At 48.7% G+C, this 19,942-nt stretch overlaps 1 protein-coding gene across 1 annotated transcript in view; it reads left to right on the forward strand.

Moving 5' to 3' along the window:
• The window catches only part of LOC112239876 (nuclear receptor coactivator 2-like), a 231,202-nt gene that overhangs the window by 161,040 nt on the left and 50,220 nt on the right, over positions 1-19,942 (forward strand). Inside the window, 1 exon segment of the mRNA XM_042298708.1 lies at positions 17,979-18,168. Coding sequence (XP_042154642.1) covers positions 17,979-18,168 — 190 coding nt within the window.

Here is a 19,942-nt window from a genome sequence, read left to right on the forward strand (position 1 = left end):
TCTACCCTGTTGTAGTCTCTGTGATATCTACCCTGCCGTAGTCTATGTGATATCTACCCTGACGTAGTCTATGTGATATCTACCCTGACGTAGTCTCTGTGATATCTACCCTGCCATAGTCTCTGTGATATCTTCCCTGCCGTAGTCTCTGTGATAGCTACCCTGTGATATCTACCCTGTCGTAGTCTCTGTGATATCTACCCTGTCGTAGTCTCCGTGATATCTACCCTGTGATATCTACCCTGCCGTATTCTCTGTGATATCTTCTCTGTGATATCTACCCTGCCGTAGTCTCTGTGATATCTTCTCTGTGATATCTACCCTGCTGTAGTCTCTGTGATATCTACCATGCCGTAGTCTCTGTGATATATTCCCTGCCGTAGTCTCTGTGATATATTCCCTGCCGTAGTCTCTGTGATATCTTACCTGCCGTAGTCTCTGTGATATCTTCCCTGCCATAGTCTCTGTGATATCTACCCTGCTATAGTCTCTGTGATATCTACCCTGCTGTAGTCTCTGTGATATCTACCCTGCTATAGTCTCTGTGATATCTACCCTGCCATAGTCTCTGTGATATCTTCCCTGTGATATCTTCCCTGCCGTAGTCTCTGTGATAGCTACCCTGTGATATCTACCCTGTCGTAGTCTCTGTGATATCTACCCTGTCGTAGTCTCCGTGATATCTTCTCTGTGATATCTACCCTGCCGTAGTCTCTGTGATATCTACCCTGCTGTAGTCTCTGTGATATCTACCCTGCTGTAGTCTCTGTGATATCTACCCTGTTGTAGTCTCTGTGATATCTACCCTGCCGTAGTCTCTGTGATATCTACCCTGCCGTGGTCTCTGTGATATCTACCCTGCTGTAGTCTCTGTGATATCTACCCTGCCGTGGTCTCTGTGATATCTACCCTGTTGTAGTCTCTGTGATATCTACCCTGCCATAGTCTATGTGATATCTACCCTGACGTAGTCTCTGTGATATCTACCCTGCCGTAGTCTCTGTGATATCTACCCTGCCGTGGTCTCTGTGATATCTACCCTGCTGTAGTCTCTGTGATATCTACCCTGCCATGGTCTCTGTGATATCTACCCTGTTGTAGTCTCTGTGATATCTACCCTGACGTGGTCTCTGTGGTATCTACCCTGCTGTAGTCTCTGTGATATCTACCCTGTTGTAGTCTCTGTGATATCTACCCTGTTGTAGTCTCTGTGATATCTACCCTGCCGTAGTCTATGTGATATCTACCCTGACGTAGTCTCTGTGATATCTACCCTGCCGTAGTCTCTGTGATATATCCCATGTAGTCTCTGTGATATCTTCCCTGCCGTAGTCTCTGTGATAGCTACCCTGTGATATCTACCCTGTCGTAGTCTCTGTGATATCTACCCTGTCGTAGTCTCCGTGATATCTACCCTGTGATATCTACCCTGCCGTATTCTCTGTGATATCTTCTCTGTGATATCTACCCTGCCGTAGTCTCTGTGATATCTTCTCTGTGATATCTACCCTGCTGTAGTCTCTGTGATATCTACCATGCCGTAGTCTCTGTGATATATTCCCTGCCGTAGTCTCTGTGATATATTCCCTGCCGTAGTCTCTGTGATATCTTACCTGCCGTAGTCTCTGTGATATCTTCCCTGCCATAGTCTCTGTGATATCTACCCTGCTATAGTCTCTGTGATATCTACCCTGCTGTAGTCTCTGTGATATCTACCCTGCTATAGTCTCTGTGATATCTACCCTGCCATAGTCTCTGTGATATCTTCCTGTGATATCTTCCCTGCCGTAGTCTCTGTGATAGCTACCCTGTGATATCTACCCTGTCGTAGTCTCTGTGATATCTACCCTGTCGTAGTCTCCGTGATATCTTCTCTGTGATATCTACCCTGCCGTAGTCTCTGTGATATCTACCCTGCTGTAGTCTCTGTGATATCTACCCTGCTGTAGTCTCTGTGATATCTACCCTGTTGTAGTCTCTGTGATATCTACCCTGCCGTAGTCTCTGTGATATCTACCCTGCCGTGGTCTCTGTGATATCTACCCTGCTGTAGTCTCTGTGATATCTACCCTGCCGTGGTCTCTGTGATATCTACCCTGTTGTAGTCTCTGTGATATCTACCCTGCCCGTAGTCTCTGTGATATCTACCCTGCCGTAGTCTCTGTGATATCTACCCTGCCGTGGTCTCTGTGATATCTACCCTGCTGTAGTCTCTGTGATATCTACCCTGCCATGGTCTCTGTGATATCTACCCTGTTGTAGTCTCTGTGATATCTACCCTGACGTAGTCTCTGTGGTATCTACCCTGCTGTAGTCTCTGTGATATCTACCCTGTTGTAGTCTCTGTGATATCTACCCTGTTGTAGTCTCTGTGATATCTACCCTGCCGTAGTCTATGTGATATCTACCCTGACGTAGTCTCTGTGATATCTACCCTGCCGTAGTCTCTGTGATATATCCCATGCCGTAGTCTCTGTGATATCTTCCCTGCCGTAGTCTCTGTGATAGCTACCCTGTGATATCTACCCTGTCGTAGTCTCTGTGATATCTACCCTGTCGTAGTCTCCGTGATATCTACCCTGTGATATCTACCCTGTATTCTCTGTGATATCTTCTCTGTGATATCTACCCTGCCGTAGTCTCTGTGATATCTTCTCTGTGATATCTACCCTGCTGTAGTCTCTGTGATATCTACCATGCCGTAGTCTCTGTGATATATTCCCTGCCGTAGTCTCTGTGATATATTCCCTGCCGTAGTCTCTGTGATATCTTACCTGCCGTAGTCTCTGTGATATCTTCCCTGCCATAGTCTCTGTGATATCTACCCTGCTATAGTCTCTGTGATATCTACCCTGCTGTAGTCTCTGTGATATCTACCCTGCTATAGTCTCTGTGATATCTACCCTGCCATAGTCTCTGTGATATCTTCCCTGTGATATCTTCCCTGCCGTAGTCTCTGTGATAGCTACCCTGTGATATCTACCCTGTCGTAGTCTCTGTGATATCTACCCTGTCGTAGTCTCCGTGATATCTTCTCTGTGATATCTACCCTGCCGTAGTCTCTGTGATATCTACCCTGCTGTAGTCTCTGTGATATCTACCCTGCTGTAGTCTCTGTGATATCTACCCTGTTGTAGTCTCTGTGATATCTACCCTGCCGTAGTCTCTGTGATATATTCTCTGTGATATCTACCCTGCTGTAGTCTCTGTGATATCTACCCTGCCGTGGTCTCTGTGATATCTACCCTGTTGTAGTCTCTGTGATATCTACCCTGCCGTAGTCTATGTGATATCTACCCTGACGTAGTCTCTGTGATATCTACCCTGACGTAGTCTCCGTGGTATCTACCCTGCTGTAGTCTCTGTGATATCTACCCTGTTGTAGTCTATGTGATATCTACCCTGACGTAGTCTCTGTGATATCTACCCTGCCGTAGTCTCTGTGATATCTCCCCTGCTGTAGTCTCTGTGATATATATATATACCATGCCGTAGTCTCTGATATCTACCCTGCTGTAGTCTCTGTGATATCTACCCTGCTGTAGTCTCTGTGATATCTACCCTGTGATATCTTCCCTGCCGTAGTCTCTGTGATATCTTCCCTGCCGTAGTCTCTGTGATATCTCCCCTGCTATAGTCTCTGTGATATCTCCCCTGCTATAGTCTCTGTGATATCTACCCTGCCGTAGTCTCTGTGATATCTACCCTGCCGTAGTCTCTGTGATATCTACCCTGCTATAGTCTCTGTGATATCTCCCCTGCTATAGTCCCTGTGATATCTACCCTGCCGTAGTCCCTGTGATATCTACCCTGCCGTAGTCTCTGTGATATCTTCCCTGCCGTCGTCTCTGTGATGTTGAAGAAGGCTCCTTCCTGTAGCTCACAATATGAAGGATGAATACCACTATTGTCCTCTGGGCTGTGAAGAGACACACCAGCCATAGGCTACTGAGTTGTCACATTGTCATTTTCTGTCACAATTTGTGACATTCAAAATGTAAAATCTCAATGGGATATAAATAAACTATATATTTACATCTCCAGTGATATTTCAAGTCAGATGCATTACACCGATGGTATGATGGAGAATGTCAGAAGAGGATGTTAGAACAGAATGTCGGAACAGGATGTTAGAACAGAATGTCGGAACAGAATGTTGGAATGTCAGAACAGAATGTTGGAATGTCAGAACAGAATGTTGGAATGTCAGAACAGAATGTTGGAATGTTAGAATGTCAGAACAGGACGTTGGAATGTCAGAACAGGATGTTGGAATGTCAGAACAGAATGTTAGAATGTCAGAACAGAATGTTGGAATCTCAGAACAGAATGTTAGAATGTCAGAACAGGATGTTGGAATGTCAGAACAGAATGTTAGAATGTCAGAACAGGACGTTGGAATGTCAGAACAGGATGTTGGAATGTCAGGACAGGATGTTGGAATGTCAGAACAGAATGTTAGAATGTCAGAACAGGACGTTGGAATGTCAGAACAGGACGTTGGAATGTCAGAACAGGATGTTGGAATGTCAGAACAGGATGTTGGAATGTCAGAACAGGATGTTGGAATGTCAGAACAGGCTGTTGGAATGTCAGAACAGAATGTTGGAATGTCAGAACAGGATGTTGGAATGTCAGAACAGGATGTTGGAATGTCAGAACAGGACGTTGGAATGTCAGAACAGAATGTTGGAATGTCAGAACAGGATGTCGGAACAGAATATCGGAATCTCAGAACAGGATGTCGGAACAGAATATCGGAATGTCAGAACAGGATGTCAGAACAGAATATCGGAATGTCAGAACAGGATGTCGGAACAGAATATCGGAATGTCAGAACAGGATGTCGGAACAGGATGTCAGAACAGGATGTGGGAATGTCAGAACAGCTGCTAGCAGCTGAAAGAGAAGGCAGGGTGTAATGAGGTACAGTGGACCCACCCTAGAAAGTAGGGCCAGCATGATACCAGTATCGTGGCAAAGGAAACGAAACACAGACTTTACATCTTTAGGAAAAGAGCTAATGTTGGAAACAAACATCATTATGGTGTCATCCAGACATGTATTTGACAAACTATAGCACACAATAAGTTACATACAGGAGGTTATCAGGACCCAAAGAGTTAGGTCTGCTTCGGGTTGTCATTTTAGCCATGGAACAAATAGTGCAATCCTGGGAGCATCCCGTCCCTACTAAAGAAGGAAGGGTGTAGGGTGTAATGTACTACTGGGGATACACCCTAAAAAAAACAGTGTGTTCTCTTTCTCTGCCTCTTAAGTAAACACCTCCAGCATTTAATTACCACAGTAAAAAGAGAGGTGGAAATTCCTGCTTTCACTATTGGATCATGAGGAGAGCACTATTTAAGTAGTGTTGGGTAACGGCCATTTAACGGCCGGACGAAAACTCCTCTTGGAACTAAAACCCGTTTCTTTGTCAGAGGAGTATTGGTTGGCAGCAGAGATGTTTCAAGTGTTTCACTGTTCGTGGCATAGGGGTGCTTGCCGTCTATGAAGTACCTGCACACACACACACACACACACGCGCGGGTACGACTGCGAGGTGAGAGATGGTGGCAGAAGGACGTCTTACCTCAACCGCCAGGGTAGCCTAGTGGTTAGAGTGTAGAGGTGGCAGGGTAGCCTAGTGGTTAGAGTGTAGAGGTGGTAGGGTAGCCTAGTGGTTAGAGTGTAGAGGTGGCAGGGTAGCCTAGTGGTTAGAGTGTAGAGGTGGCAGGTAGCCTAGTGGTTAGAGTGTAGAGGAGGCAGGTAGCCTAGTGGTTAGAGTATAGAGGAGGCAGGGTAGCCTAGTGGTTAGAGTGTAGAGGTGGCAGGGTAGCCTAGTGGTTAGAGTGTAGAGGTGGCAGGGTAGCCTAGTGGTTAGAGTGTAGAGGTGGCAGGGTAGCCTAGTGGTTAGAGTGTAGAGGTGGCAGGTAGCCTAGTGGTTAGAGTGTAGAGGCGGCAGGGTAGCCTAGTGGTTAGAGTGTAGAGGTGGCAGGGTAGCCTAGTGGTTAGAGTGTAGAGGCGGCAGGGTAGCCTAGTGGTTAGAGCGTTGGACTAGTAACCGGAAGGTTGCAAGTTCAAACCCCCGAGCTGACAAGGTACCAATCTGTCGTTCTGCCCCTGAACAGGCAGTTAACTCCCTTGTAACAGGCCGTCATTGTAAATAAGAATTTGTTCTTAATAACGGGCCAAACAACAACCCTCCATTCGTCCAATGCCTAAATGAAACTGCCCAGTTGACAACAAACGTTTTCACAACTTTAGAGAACGTTCCCTTAAGAGTTCCGTTCGGTCATTTAGCTACGGTTTCCATAGGAATGTTTCCAAGAGACCGTTCCCTTAGTGTCAAACAGAACTTACCCAGAACCTGGTAATAATGTTCACGTTTCGTGAATATTCCAGTTTATTCCAGCTGAATCTTCCATCAACGTCCCACCAAACGTAATCAGTACGCGGTTACAACGTTCTCAGACTATATCATAGTCATGTTCTAGACACTTCATGAGAACATTGAATGTTATTTTCCCTCTATCCTCTCTCCCTCTATCCTCTCTCCCTCTATCCTCTCCCTCTATCCTCTCCCTCTATCCTCTCTCTCTATCCTCTCTCCCTCTATCCTCTCTCCCTCTATCCTCTCTCCCTCTATCCTCTCTTTCACTCCCTCTATCCTCTCTCCCTCTATCCTCTCTCTCTCTATCCTCTCTCCCTCTATCCTCTCTCCCTTTATCCTCTCTCCCTTTATCCTCTCTCCCTCTATCCTCTCTCCCTCTATCCTCTCCCTCTATCCTCTCTCCCTCTATCCTCTCTCCCTCTATCCTCTCTCCCTCTATCCTCTCTCCCTCTATCCTCTCTCCCTCTATCCTCTCCCTCTATCCTCTCTCCCTCTATCCTCTCTCCCTCTATCCTCTCTCCCTCTATCCTCTCTCCCTCTATCCTCTCCCTCTATCCTCTCTCCCTCTATCCTCTCTCCCTCTATCCTCTCTCTCTCTATCCTCTCTCCCTCTATCCTCTCTTTCACTCCCTCTATCCTCTCCCTCTATCCTCTCTCCCTCTATCCTCTCTTTCACTCCCTCTATCCTCTCTCCCTCTATCCTCTCTCCCTCTATCCTCTCTTTCACCCCCTCTATCCCTCTCCCTCTATCCTCTCTCCCTCTATCCTCTCTCCCTCTATCCTCTCCCTCTATCATCTCCCTCTATCCTCTCTCCCTCTATCCTCTCTCCCTCTATCCTCTCTCCCTCTATCCTCTCTCCCTCTATCCTCTCTCCCTCTATCCTCTCTCCCTCTATCCTCTCCCTCTATCCTCTCTCCCTCTATCCTATCTCCCTCTATCCTCTCCCTCTATCCTCTCCCTCTATCCTCTCTCCCTCTATCCTCTCTCCCTCTATCCTCTCCCTCTATCCCCTCTCCCTCTATCCTCTCTCCCTCTATCCTCTCTCCCTTTATCCTCTCTCCCTTTATCCTCTCTCCCTCTATCCTCTCCCTCTATCCTCTCTCCCTCTATCCTCTCTCCCTCTATCCTCTCCCTCTATCCTCTCTCCCTCTATCCTCTCCCTCTATCCTCTCCCTCTATCCTCTCCCTCTATCCTCTCTCCCTCTATCCTCTCTCCCTCTATCCCTCTCCCTCTATCCTCTCCCTCTATCCTCTCCCTCTATCCTCTCCCTCTATCCTCTCCCTCTATCCTCTCTCCCTCTATCCTCTCCCTCTATCCTCTCTCCCTCTATCCTCTCCCTCTATCCTCTCTCCCTCTATCCTCACTCCCTCTATCCTCTCCCTCTATCCTCTCTCCCTCTATCCTCTCCCTCTATCCTCTCTCCCTTTATCCTCTCTCCCTCTATCCTCTATCCCTCTCTCCCTCTATCCTCTCCCTCTATCCTCTCTCCCTCTATCCTCTCCCTTTATCCTCTCTCCCTTTATCCTCTCTCCCTCTATCCTCTCTCCCTTTATCCTCTCTCCCTCTATCCTCTCTCCCTCTATCCTCTCTCCCTCTATCCTCTCTCCCTCTATCCTCTCCCTCTATCCTCTCTCCCTCTATCCTCTCCCTCTATCCTCTCTCCCTCTATCCTCTCTCCCTCTATCCTCTCTCCCTCTATCCTCTCTCCCTCTATCCTCTCCCTCTATCCTCTCTCCCTCTCCTCTCTCCCTCTATCCTCTCCCTCTATCCTCTCTCCCTCTATCCTCTCTCCCTCTATCCTCTCTCCCTCTATCCTCTCTCCCTCTATCCTCTCTCCCTCTATCCTCTCCCTCTATCCTCTCCCTCTATCCTCTCCCTCTATCCTCTCCCTCTATCCTCTCTCCCTCTATCCTCTCTCCCTCTATCCTCTCTCCCTCTATCCTCTCTCTCTATCCTCTCTCCCTCTATCCTCTCTCCCTCTATCCTCTCCCTCTATCCTCTCTCCCTCTATCCTCTCTCTCTATCCTCTCTCCCTCTATCCTCTCTCCCTCTATCCTCTCCCTCTATCCTCTCTCCCTCTATCCTATCTCCCCCTCTGGACTGGCTGAAGGTCAGAGAGGAGAGGGACTACAGTAGTGGACTGGCTGATGGTCAGAGAGGGACTACAGAAAGAAGACGTAATCAGCGTCCACTACTGATGACCTCACTACTGCCACCTGCTGTCACTGCTCTTATCATCTGAAGAGAGATACATTTCTCATGTGGCCAAGTAAATGTGTTCTGAATTAGTGGGTTAGGAGAAGTTGGTTCCCTCTCCGACCTTTAGCCAGTCCACTACTGATGACCTCACTACTGCAACCTGCTGTCACTGCTCTTATCATCTGAAGAGAGATACATTTCTCATGTGGCCAAGTAAATGTGTTCTGAATTAGTGGGTTAGGAGAAGTTGGTTCCCTCTCTGACCTTCAGCCAGTCCACTACTGTAGTCCCTATGGTTGGCAGCTGGCCAAATGAGGAACCTGATTTGTGATATGTAGCCATCTAGAAAAGTCCTCATCTGAACTATGTAGGAGGTTGAGAGAATCACAGAGAACCAACCACTGATCTGATGCTGGCCTGTTTTTCTCAGAAGGAAGGAAGGGAGTGAGGTAGGGATGGGCCATTCTTCTTCTGTTTACTTCTTCTCTCGCTCTCTCTCGGTTCCCGTTTCTAGTCAGATGGTCAGAGATCTTCTGTCTGCTATCGTTGGCCCTAGGACCATGCCCCAGGACTACCTGACATGATGACTCCTTGCTGTCCCCAGTCCACCTGGCCATGCTGCTGCTCCAGTTTCAACTGTTCTGCCTTATTATTATTCGACCATGCTGGTCATTTATGAACATTTGAACATCTTGGCCATGTTCTGTTATAATCTCCACCCGGCACAGCCAGAAGAGGACTGGCCACCCCACGTAGCCTGGTTCCTCTCTAGGTTTCTTCCTAGGTTTTGGCCTTTCTAGGGAGTTTTTCCTAGCCACCGTGCTTCTACACCTGCATTGCTTGCTGTTTGGGGTTTTAGGCTGGGTTTCTGTACAGCACTTTGAGATATCAGCTGATGTACGAAGGGCTATATGAATAAATTAGATTTGATTTGATTTGATTTGTTGCAAAATACTTGTTGTCAATCATTTACAGTTTGTGGCACCCTATTCCCTAGATAGAATAAAGGCCTTTTGAGACATTTGTCTAAATAGATGAGCAACCCAGAGAGAGAGATTACAGTGAACTAATCTAACCGATGGAGTCTTCCAATGAGAGGAGAGGAGAGGGAGGAGGAGGAGGAGAGGAGGAGGGAGGGGAGGGGAGAGGAGAGGGGAGAGGAGAGGAGAGGAGAGGAGAGGAGAGGAGAGGAGAGGAGAGGAGAGGAGAGGAGAGGAGAGGAGAGGGAGGAGAGGAGGAGGAGAGGAGGGGAGGGGAGGGGAGGGAGAGGAGAGGAGAGGAGAGGAGAGGAGAGGAGAGGAGAGGAGAGGAGAGGAGAGGAGAGGAGAGGAGAGGAGAGGAGAGGGAGAGGAGGAGGGGGGAGGAGAGGGAGGAAGGAGGGGGAGTAGAGTGAGGTGGGTGGGTAGGAGGAAGGAGGAGGAGAGGGGAGTAGATGGTGGTGGGTGGGAGGAGAGGGAGGGAGGAAGAGGAGAGGGAGGGAGGAAGAGGAGAGGGAGGGAGGAAGAGGAGAGAGAGGGAGGAAGAGGAGAGGGGAGTAGAGTAGAGGGAGGTGGGTAGGAGGGGAAGAAGGATAGAAAGCAAGTTATTGGGTTTTTGAGAGGAGGATAGTGTGGAAGATAGATAAGGAAAGGAGAAGGATGTAGAGGTGGAGAATAGTGGGGAAGATAGATAAGGAAAGGAGAAGGATGTAGAGGTGGAGAATAGTGGGGAAGATAGATAAGGAAAGGAGAAGGATGTAGAGGTGGAGAATAGTGGGGAAGATAGATAAGGAAAGGAGAAGGATGTAGAGGTGGAGAATAGTGGGGAAGATAGATAAGGAAAGGAGAAGGATGTAGAGGTGGAGAATAGTGGGGAAGATAGATAAGGAAAGGAGAAGGATGTAGAGGTGGAGAATAGTGGGGAAGATAGATAAGGAAAGGAGAAGGATGTAGAGGTGGAGAATAGACGATGGAGGAGGGAAGACGAGAGGAGAGAAAAGGGGGATGATCAGAGCGCATGACATCATCCCTGACCTCATTAAGGTCCTCTCTTCCTGCCATATCTTCCTGCACCATTTACTCACTTCCTGTGTGTGTGTGTGACATTGCCAGAGCAGCACCACCTCTTTATGTGATCAGTGACACACTCTCCTTTGACTGTGGGCCGGTCCCCTCTCCTTTGACTGTGGGCCGGTCCCCTCTCCTTTGACTGTGGAGACTGTGGGAAGATTGACTGTGGGGTCCCCTCTCCTATGACTGTGGGATGTCCCCTCTCCTTAGACTGTGGGTGGTCCCCTCTCCTTTGACTGTGGGGAAGATATGGGCCGGCCCCTCTCCTTTGACTGTGGGAGAAGTCCCTCTCCTTTGACTGTGGGGTCCCTCTCCTTTGACTGTGGGGAAGATAGGTCCCCTCTCCTTTGACTGTGGGCCGGTCCCCTCTCCTTTGACTGTGGGCCGGTCCCCGTCCGGTAACTAGCTCCCCTCTCCTTCCAGTCCTGTCTGGTAACTAGCTCCCCTCTCCTTCCAGTCCTGTCTGGTAACTAGCTCCCCTCTCCTTCCAGTCCTGTCAGGTAACTAGCTCCCCTCTCCTTACAGTCCTGTCTGGTAACTAGCTCCCCTCTCCTTCCAGTCCTGTCCGGTAACTAGCTCCCCTCCCTCTCCTTCCAGTCCTATCTTCCTAGCTCCCCTCCCCTCTCCTTCCAGTCCTGTCCGTTAATTAGCTCCCCTCTCCTTCCAGTCCTGTCTGGTAACTAGCTCCCCTCTCCTTCCAGTCCTGTCTGGTAACTAGCTCCCCTCTCCTTCCAGTCCTGTCCGGTAACAGCTCCCCTCCCCTCTCCTTCCAGTCCTATCCGGTAACTAGCTCCCCTCCCCTCTCCTTCCAGTCCTGTCCGTTAACTAGCTCCCCTCTCCTTCCAGTCCTGTCTGGTAACTAGCTCCCCTCTCCTTCCAGTCCTGTCTGGTAACTAGCTCCCCTCTCCTTCCAGTCCTGTCCGGTAACTAGCTCCCCTCTCCTTCCAGTCCTGTCCGGTAACTAGCTCCCCTCTCCTTCCAGTCCTGTGGGTAACTAGCTCCCCTCTCCTTCCAGTCCTTTGTAACTAGCTCCCCTCTCCTTCCAGTCCTGTCCGGTAACTAGCTCCCCTCTCCTTCCAGTCCCGTCAGGTAACTAGCTCCCCTCCCCTTCCAGTCCTGTCAGGAGCTCCCCTCTCCTTCCAGTCCTCTCCGGTAACTAGCTCCCCTCTCCTTCCAGTCCTCTCCGGTAACTAGCTCCCCTCTCCTTCCAGTCCTCTCCGGTAACTAGCTCCCCTCTCCTTCCAGTCCTGTCCGTAACTAGCTCCCTCTCCTTCCAGTCCTGGGTAACTAGCTCCCCTCTCCTTCCAGTCCTGTGGTAACTAGCTCCCCTCTCCTTCCAGTCCTGTCCGGTAACCCCTCTCCTTCCAGTCCTGTGGTAACTAGCTCCCCTCTCCTTCCAGTCCTCTCTGGTAACTAGCTCCCCTCTCCTTCCAGTCCTGTCTGGTAACTAGCTCCCCTCTCCTTCCAGTCCTGTCCGGTAACTAGCTCCCCTCTCCTTCCAGTCCTGTCCGGTAACTAGCTCCCCTCTCCTTCCAGTCCTGTCCGGTAACTAGCTCCCCTCTCCTTCCAGTCCTTTGGTAACTAGCTCCCCTCTCCTTCCAGTCCTGTTGTACTGTAGCTCCCCTCTCCTTCCAGTCCCGTCAGGTAACTAGCTCCCCTCCCCTTCCAGTCCTGTCAGGTAACTAGCTCCCCTCTCCTTCCAGTCCTCTCCGGTAACTAGCTCCCCTCTCCTTCCAGTCCTCTCCGGTAACTAGCTCCCCTCTCCTTCCAGTCCTCTCCGGTAACTAGCTCCCCTCTCCTTCCAGTCCTGTCCGGTAACTAGCTCCCCTCTCCTTCCAGTCCTGTCCGGTAACTAGCTCCCCTCTCCTTCCAGTCCTGTCCGGTAACTAGCTCCCCTCTCCTTCCAGTCCTGTCCGGTAACTAGCTCCCCTCTCCTTCCAGTCCTGTCCGGTAACTAGCTCCCCTCTCCTTCCAGTCCTCTCCGGTAACTAGCTCCCCTCTCCTTCCAGTCCTGTCCGGTAACTAGCTCCCTCTCCTTCCAGTCCTGTCCGGTAACTAGCTCCCCTCTCCTTCCAGTCCTGTCCGGTAACAGCTCCCCTCTCCTTCCAGTCCTGTCCGGTAACTAGCTCCCCTCTCCTTCCAGTCCTCTCCAGCTCCCCTCTCCTTCCAGTCCTGTCCGGTAACTAGCTCCCCTCTCCTTCCAGTCCTGTCCGGTAACTAGCTCCCCTCTCCTTCCAGTCCTGTCCGGTAACTAGCTCCCCTCTCCTTCCAGTCCTCTCCGGTAACTAGCTCCCCTCTCCTTCCAGTCCTGTCCGGTAACTAGCTCCCCTCTCCTTCCAGTCCTGTCCGGTAACTAGCTCCCTCTCCTTCCAGTCCTGTCCGGTAACTAGCTCCCCTCTCCTTCCAGTCCTGTCCGGTAACTAGCTCCCCTCTCCTTCCAGTCCTGTCCGGTAACTAGCTCCCCTCTTCTTCCAGTCCTGTCCGGTAACTAGCTCCCCTCTCCTTCCAGTCCTGTCCGGTAACTAGCTCCCCTCTCCTTCCAGTCCTGTCCGGTAACTAGCTCCCCTCTCCTTCCAGTCCTGTCCGGTAACTAGCTCCCCTCTCCTTCCAGTCCTGTTCGGTAACTAGCTCCCCTCTCCTTCCAGTCCTCTCTGGTAACTAGCTCCCCTCTCCTTCCAGTCCTGTCAGGTAACTAGCTCCCCTCTCCTTCCAGTCCTGTCCGGTAACTAGCTCCCCTCTCCTTCCAGTCCTGTCCGGTAACTAGCTCCCCTCTCCTTCCAGTCCTCTCCGGTAACTAGCTCCCCTCTCCTTCCAGTCCTGTCCGGTAACTAGCTCCCCTCTCCTTCCAGTCCTGTCCGGTAACTAGCTCCCCTCTCCTTCCAGTCCTGTCCGGTAACTAGCTCCCCTCTCCTTCCAGTCCTGTCAGGTAACTAGCTCCCCTCCCCTCTCCTTCCAGTCCTGTCTGGTAACTAGCTCCCCTCTCCTTCCAGTCCTGTCCGGTAACTAGCTCCCCTCTCCTTCCAGTCCTGTCCGGTAACTAGCTCCCCTCTCCTTCCAGTCCTGTCCGGTAACTAGCTCCCCTCTCCTTCCAGTCCTCTCCGGTAACTAGCTCCCCTCTCCTTCCAGTCCTGTCCGGTAACTAGCTCCCCTCTCCTTCCAGTCCTGTCAGGTAACTAGCTCCCCTCTCCTTCCAGTCCTGTCCGGTAACTAGCTCCCCTCTCCTTCCAGTCCTGTCCGGTAACTAGCTCCCTCTCCTTCCAGTCCTGTCGGTAACAGCTCCCCTCTCCTTCCAGTCCTGTCAGGTAACTAGCTCCCCTCACCTTCCAGTCCTCTCCGGTAACTAGCTCCCCTCTCCTTCCAGTCCTCTCCGGTAACTAGCTCCCCTCTCCTTCCAGTCCTGTCAGGTAACTAGCTCCCCTCTCCTTCCAGTCCTGTCCGGTAACTAGCTCCCCTCTCCTTCCAGTCCTGTCCGGTAACTAGCTCCCCTCTCCTTCCAGTCCTGTCAGGTAACTAGCTCCCCTCTCCTTCCAGTCCTGTCTGGTAAATAGCTCCCCTCTCCTTCCAGTCCTGTCCGGTAACTAGCTCCCCTCTCCTTCCAGTCCTGTCCGGTAACTAGCTCCCCTCTCCTTCCAGTCCTCTCCGGTAACTAGCTCAAGCATCACACATTCCTCCTTTATTCATATTAACATTGCTAGTTTTCAGAAGAGGTGAAAAAGAGAGGGGGGGAGAGGTGAAAAAGACAGAGAGAGGGGAAGAGATGGAGAGAGAGGGGAAGAGATGGAGAGAGAGAGAGGGGAAGAGATGGAGAGAGAGAGAGGGGAAGAGATGGGGAGAGAGAGGGGAAGAGATGGAGAGAGAGAGGGGAAGAGATGGGGAGAGTGAGAGGGGAAGAGATGGAGAGAGAGAGGGGAAGAGATGGGGAGAGAGAGGGGAAGAGATGGGAGAGAGAGAGGGGAAGAGATGGAGAGAGAGGGGAAGAGATGGGGAGAGAGAAGGGAAGAGATGGGGAGAGAGAGGGGAAGAGATGGAGAGAGAGGGGAAGAGATGGAGAGAGAGAGGGGGAAGAGATGGAGAGAGAGGGGAAGAGATGGGGAGAGAGAGGGGAAGAGATGGGGAGAGAGAGGGGAAGAGATGGGAGAAAGAGGGGAAGAGATGGGAGAGAGGGGAGAGAGAGGGGAAGAGATGGAGAGAGAGAGGGGAAGAGATGGGGAGAGAGGGGGAAGAGATGGAGAGAGAGAGGGGAAGAGATGGGGAGAGAGAGGGAGAGAGAGAGAGAGAGGGGAAGAGAGAGGAAGAGAGAGAGATGGGGAGAGAGAGGGGAAGAGATGGGGAGAGAGAGGGGAAGAGATGGAGAGAGAGAGGGGAAGAGATGGGAGAGAGAGGGGAAGAGATGGGGAGAGAGAGGGGAAGAGATGGGAGAAAGAGGGGAAGAGAGAGAGAGAGGGGAAGAGATGGGAGAGAGAGAGGGGAAGAGATGGGGAGAGAGAGGGGAAGAGATGGGAGAGAGAGGGGAAGAGATGGGGAGAGAGAGGGGAAGAGATGGGGAGAGAGAGGGGAAGAGATGGAGAGAGAGAGGGGAAACTAAGTTGGGAGAGGGTGAGAATTTCTAAAGCAGGTGAATGTTGCTCTCTGCGTAGAGCTGTAACAGAGCCGTCTAGTGTGCTGCCGCCTCCTGTTGATTCTTAGACACTACAACTTATTGACTTTCTCTTAGGTCTCTCCTCGCCCTACAACAGTAGGTAGAGTAGCCTAAATCAATGTTTTAAAGGTGTGTGTGTGTGTGTGTGTGTGTGTGTGTGTGTGTGTGTGTGTGTGTGTGTGTGTGTGTGTGTGTGTGTGTGTGTGTGTGTGTGTGTGTGTAAATGCAACAATTTCAACGATTTTGCTGAGTTACAGTTCATAGAAGTCAGTCAATTGAAATAAATTAATGGATATAAGTTTTGGTATGAAAGTGGATGTGTGTTTTGGTGTGGATGTGTGTTTTGGTGTGGATGTGTGTTTTGGTGTGGATGTGTGTTTTGGTATGAAAGTGGATGTGTGTTTTGGTGTGGATGTGTGTTTTGGTGTGGATGTGTGTTTTGGTGTGGATGTGTGTTTTGGTGTGGATGTGTTTTGTTGGATGTGTGTTGATGTGTGTTTTGGAGTGGATGTGTGTTTTGGTATGAAAGTGGATGTGTGTTTTGGTGTGGATGTGTGTTTTGGTGTGGGTGTGTGTTTTGGAGTGGATGTGTGTTTTGGTGTGGATGTGTGTTTTGGAGTGGATGTGTGTTTTGGTGTGGATGTGTGTTTTGGTGTGGATGTGTGTTTTTTTGTGTGTGGATGTGTGTTTTGGTGTGGATGTGTGTTTTGGTGTGGATGTGTGTTTTTTGGATGTGTGGATGTGTGTTTTGGTGTGGATGTGTTTTTGTGGATGTGTGTTTTGGTGTGGATGTGTGTTTTAGTGTGGATGTGTGTTTTGGTATGAAAGTGGATGTGTGTTTTGGTGTGGATGTGTGTTTTGGTGTGGATGTGTGTTTTGGTGTGGATGTGATGTTTTGTTTTGAAAGTGGATGTGTGTTTTGGAGTGGATGTGTGTTTTGGTGTGGATGTGTTTGTGTGGATGTGTGTTTTGGTGTGGATGTGTGTTTTAGTGTGGATGTGTGTTTTGGTATGAAAGTGGATGTGTGTTTTGGTGTGGATGTGTGTTTTAGTGTGGATGTGTGTTTTGGTATGAAAGTGGATGTGTGTTTTGGTGTGGATGTGTGTTTTGGTATGAAAGTGGATGTGTGTTTTGATGTGTGGATGTGTGTTTTGGTGAAAGTGGATGTGTGTTTTGCTATGAAAGTGGATGTGTGTTTTGGTGTGGATGTGTGTTTTGGTGTGGATGTGTGTTTTGGTATGAAAGTGTGTTTTGGTGTGGATGTGTGTTTTGGTATGAAAGTGGATGTGTGTTTTGGAGTGGATGTGTGTTTTGGTATGAAAGTGGATGTGTGTTTTGGAGTGGATGTGTGTTTTGGTATGAAAGTGGATGTGTGTTTTGGTGTGGATGTGTGTTTTGGTATGAAAGTGGATGTGTGTTTTGGTGTGGATGTGTGTTTTGGTATGAAAGTGGATGTGTGTTTTGGAGTGGATGTGTGTTTTGGAGTGGATGTGTGTTTTGGTGTGGATGTGTTTGTGTGGATGTGTGTTTTGGTGTGGATGTGTGTTTTGGTATGAAAGTGGATGTGTGTTTTGGTATGAAAGTGGATGTGTGTTTTGGTGTGGATGTGTGTTTTGGTGTGGATGTGTGTTTTGGTGTGGATGTGTGTTTTGGTATGAAAGTGGATGTGTGTTTTAGTGTGGATGTGTGTTTTGGTATGAAAGTGGATGTGTGTTTTAGTGTGGATGTGTGTTTTGGTGTGGATGTGTGTTTTGGTGTGGATGTGTGTTTTGGTATGAAAGTGATGTGTGTTTTGGTGTGGATGTGTGTTTTGGTATGAAAGTGGATGTGTGTTTTGGTGTGGATGTGTGTTTTGGTATGAAAGTGGATGTGTGTTTTGGTATGAAAGTGGATGCGTGTTTTGGTGTGGATGTGTGTTTTGGAGTGGATGTGTGTTTTGCGCTCTACCTACAGTAGACTACCCTCACTGTTATTGGGACATGGGACGTGCAGGCTCGTAGTAGTTGAATAGGTTCTAAGCTATGAATTAAGGGTAATATAGTCTTATGTTGATCTGACCTGGACAAACTCTGACAACAGTATTGCACAGTAAGCAGTAAGCTTGAATATGCCACACACACACATCACAGTATTCTCATAGCTGTGTTTCTATTTGTCCTGCGCCAGCTTGGCGGAGGGACAGAAATGTTTATTTATAGAAATATTTATTTATTATGAATTCCTGTTTCTAATGGGCCTGTGTGTGCTTTACACATCATAATGCTATCCATGAAGGAGGAAGACAGGAGGCCCCTCTAACCTGTCTGTCTGTCGCTTGGATTTCTGCTGCCTTGATTTTTTTAATTAGCCTGACGTGATGTGTCTTCTAACACAACTCCCTCTGGTGTGTGTGTGTGTTTGTGTGTGTGTGTGTGTTTGTGAGTCTGCTAAATGACTCACTATTGTAGTGGTTCTGATTCAGAGAGTCTGTTAAATGACTCCCTACTGTAGTGTCTCTAGATAGGAGAGTCTGCTAAATGACTCACTACTGTAGTGTCTCTAGATAGGAGAGTCTGCTAAATGACTCACTACTGTAGTGTCTCTAGATAGGAGAGTCTGTTAAATTTCTCACTACTGTAGTGTCTCTGGATAAGAGAGTCTGTTAAATGACTCACATGTATGTGTTCTCCTAACCCTCCTCCCTGTCTCTCCTGTAGTCTTCAGAGTTGGATGAAATCCTCGATGAGCTGCAGTGTGTCCAGCCCTCCTCCCTCCCCTCCTCCCTGGACAAACAGACCATCATCAACGACATACTGCACATCACCCAGGAAACCAGCCCTGGCAACCCCAACGCCATGGCAACACAGCAGCAGCAGAGGGGCATGCAGCGAGGCATGGGGCCAGGCAGTGAGTGTGTCTCTCTCTCTCACACACACACACACACACACACACACACACACACACGCACATGGTCACATCTGACAGGCACATACACACACAGTACAGTACAAGTACATGCACCGTCTCACACTCCCTCCTAGACACACACACACACACACACACATATACTAAAACCTGCCCTCATAAACAGCTGCTGTGACTGGTCAGTATGCCAGTGTCTTGGTGTGTCAATCATTATGTAGTGTAGACCATGTTACAGTGTAGACCATGTTACTGTGTAGACCATGTTACAGTGTAGACCATGTTACAGTGTAGACCATGTTACAGTGTGGACAATGTTACTGTGTAGACCATGTTACAGTGTAGACCATGTTACAATGTAGACCATGTTACAGTGTGGACCATGTTAAAGTGTAGACCATGTTACAGTGTAGATGTTGATGCAGTGTAGACCATGTTACAGTGTAGACCATGTTACAGTGTAGATGTTGATGCAGTGTAGACCATGTTACAGTGTAGACCATGTTACAGTGTAGATGTTGATGCAGTGTAGACCATGTTACAGTGTAGACCATGTTACAGTGTAGATGTTGATGCAGTGTAGACCATGTTACAGTGTAGACCATGTTACTGTGTAGATGTTGATGCAGTGTAGACCATGTTACAGTGTAGACCATGTTACAGTGTAGATGTTGATGCAGTGTAGACCATGTTACAGTGTAGACCATGTTACTGTGTAGACCATGTTACAGTGTAGACCATGTTACAGTGTAGACCATGTTACAGTGTAGACCATGTTACAATGTAGACCATGTTACAGTGTAGATGTTGCTGCAGTGTAGACCATGTTACAGTGTAGACCATGGTACAGTGTAGACCATGTTACAGTGTAGACCATGTTACAATGTAGACCATGTTACAGTGTAGATGTTGATGCAGTGTAGACCGTGTTACAGTGTAGACCATGTTACAGTGTAGACCATGTTACAGTGTAGACCATGTTACAATGTAGACCATGTTACAGTGTAGATGTTGATGCAGTGTAGACCGTGTTACAGTGTAGACCATGTTACAGTGTAGATGTTGATGCAGTGTAGACCGTGTTACAGTGTAGACCATGTTACAGTGTAGACCATGTTACAGTGTAGATGTTGATGCAGTGTAGACCATGTTACAGTGTAGACCATGTTACAGTGTAGACCATGTTACAATGTAGACCATGTTACAGTGTGGACCATGTTACAGTGTAGACCATGTTACAGTGTAGACCATGTTACCGTGTAGACCATGGTACTGTGTAGACCATGTTACAGTGTAGACCATGTTACAGTGTAGATGTTGATGCAGTGTAGACCATGTTACAGTGTAGACCATGTTACAGTGTAGACCATGTTACAGTGTAGACCATGTTACAGTGTGGACCATGTTACTGTGTAGACCATGTTACAGTGTAGACCATGTTACAGTGTAGACCATGTTACAGTGTAGATGTTGATGCAGTGTAGACCATGTTACAGTGTAGACCATGTTACAGTGTAGACCATGTTACAGTGTAGACCATGTTACAGTGTGGACCATGTTACTGTGTAGACCATGTTACAGTGTAGTGTTATGATTTGATTTGATTTGATTTTATGTTACAGTGTAGACCATGTTACAGTGTAGACCATGTTACTGTGTAGACCATGTTACAGTGTAGACCATGTTCCAGTGTAGACCATGTTACTGTGTAGACCATGTTACTGTGTAGACCATGTTACTGTGTAGACCATGTTACAGT

This window comes from Oncorhynchus tshawytscha, linkage group LG16 (assembly GCF_018296145.1).
Source record: "Oncorhynchus tshawytscha isolate Ot180627B linkage group LG16, Otsh_v2.0, whole genome shotgun sequence".
Lineage (NCBI taxonomy): Eukaryota > Metazoa > Chordata > Actinopteri > Salmoniformes > Salmonidae > Oncorhynchus > Oncorhynchus tshawytscha.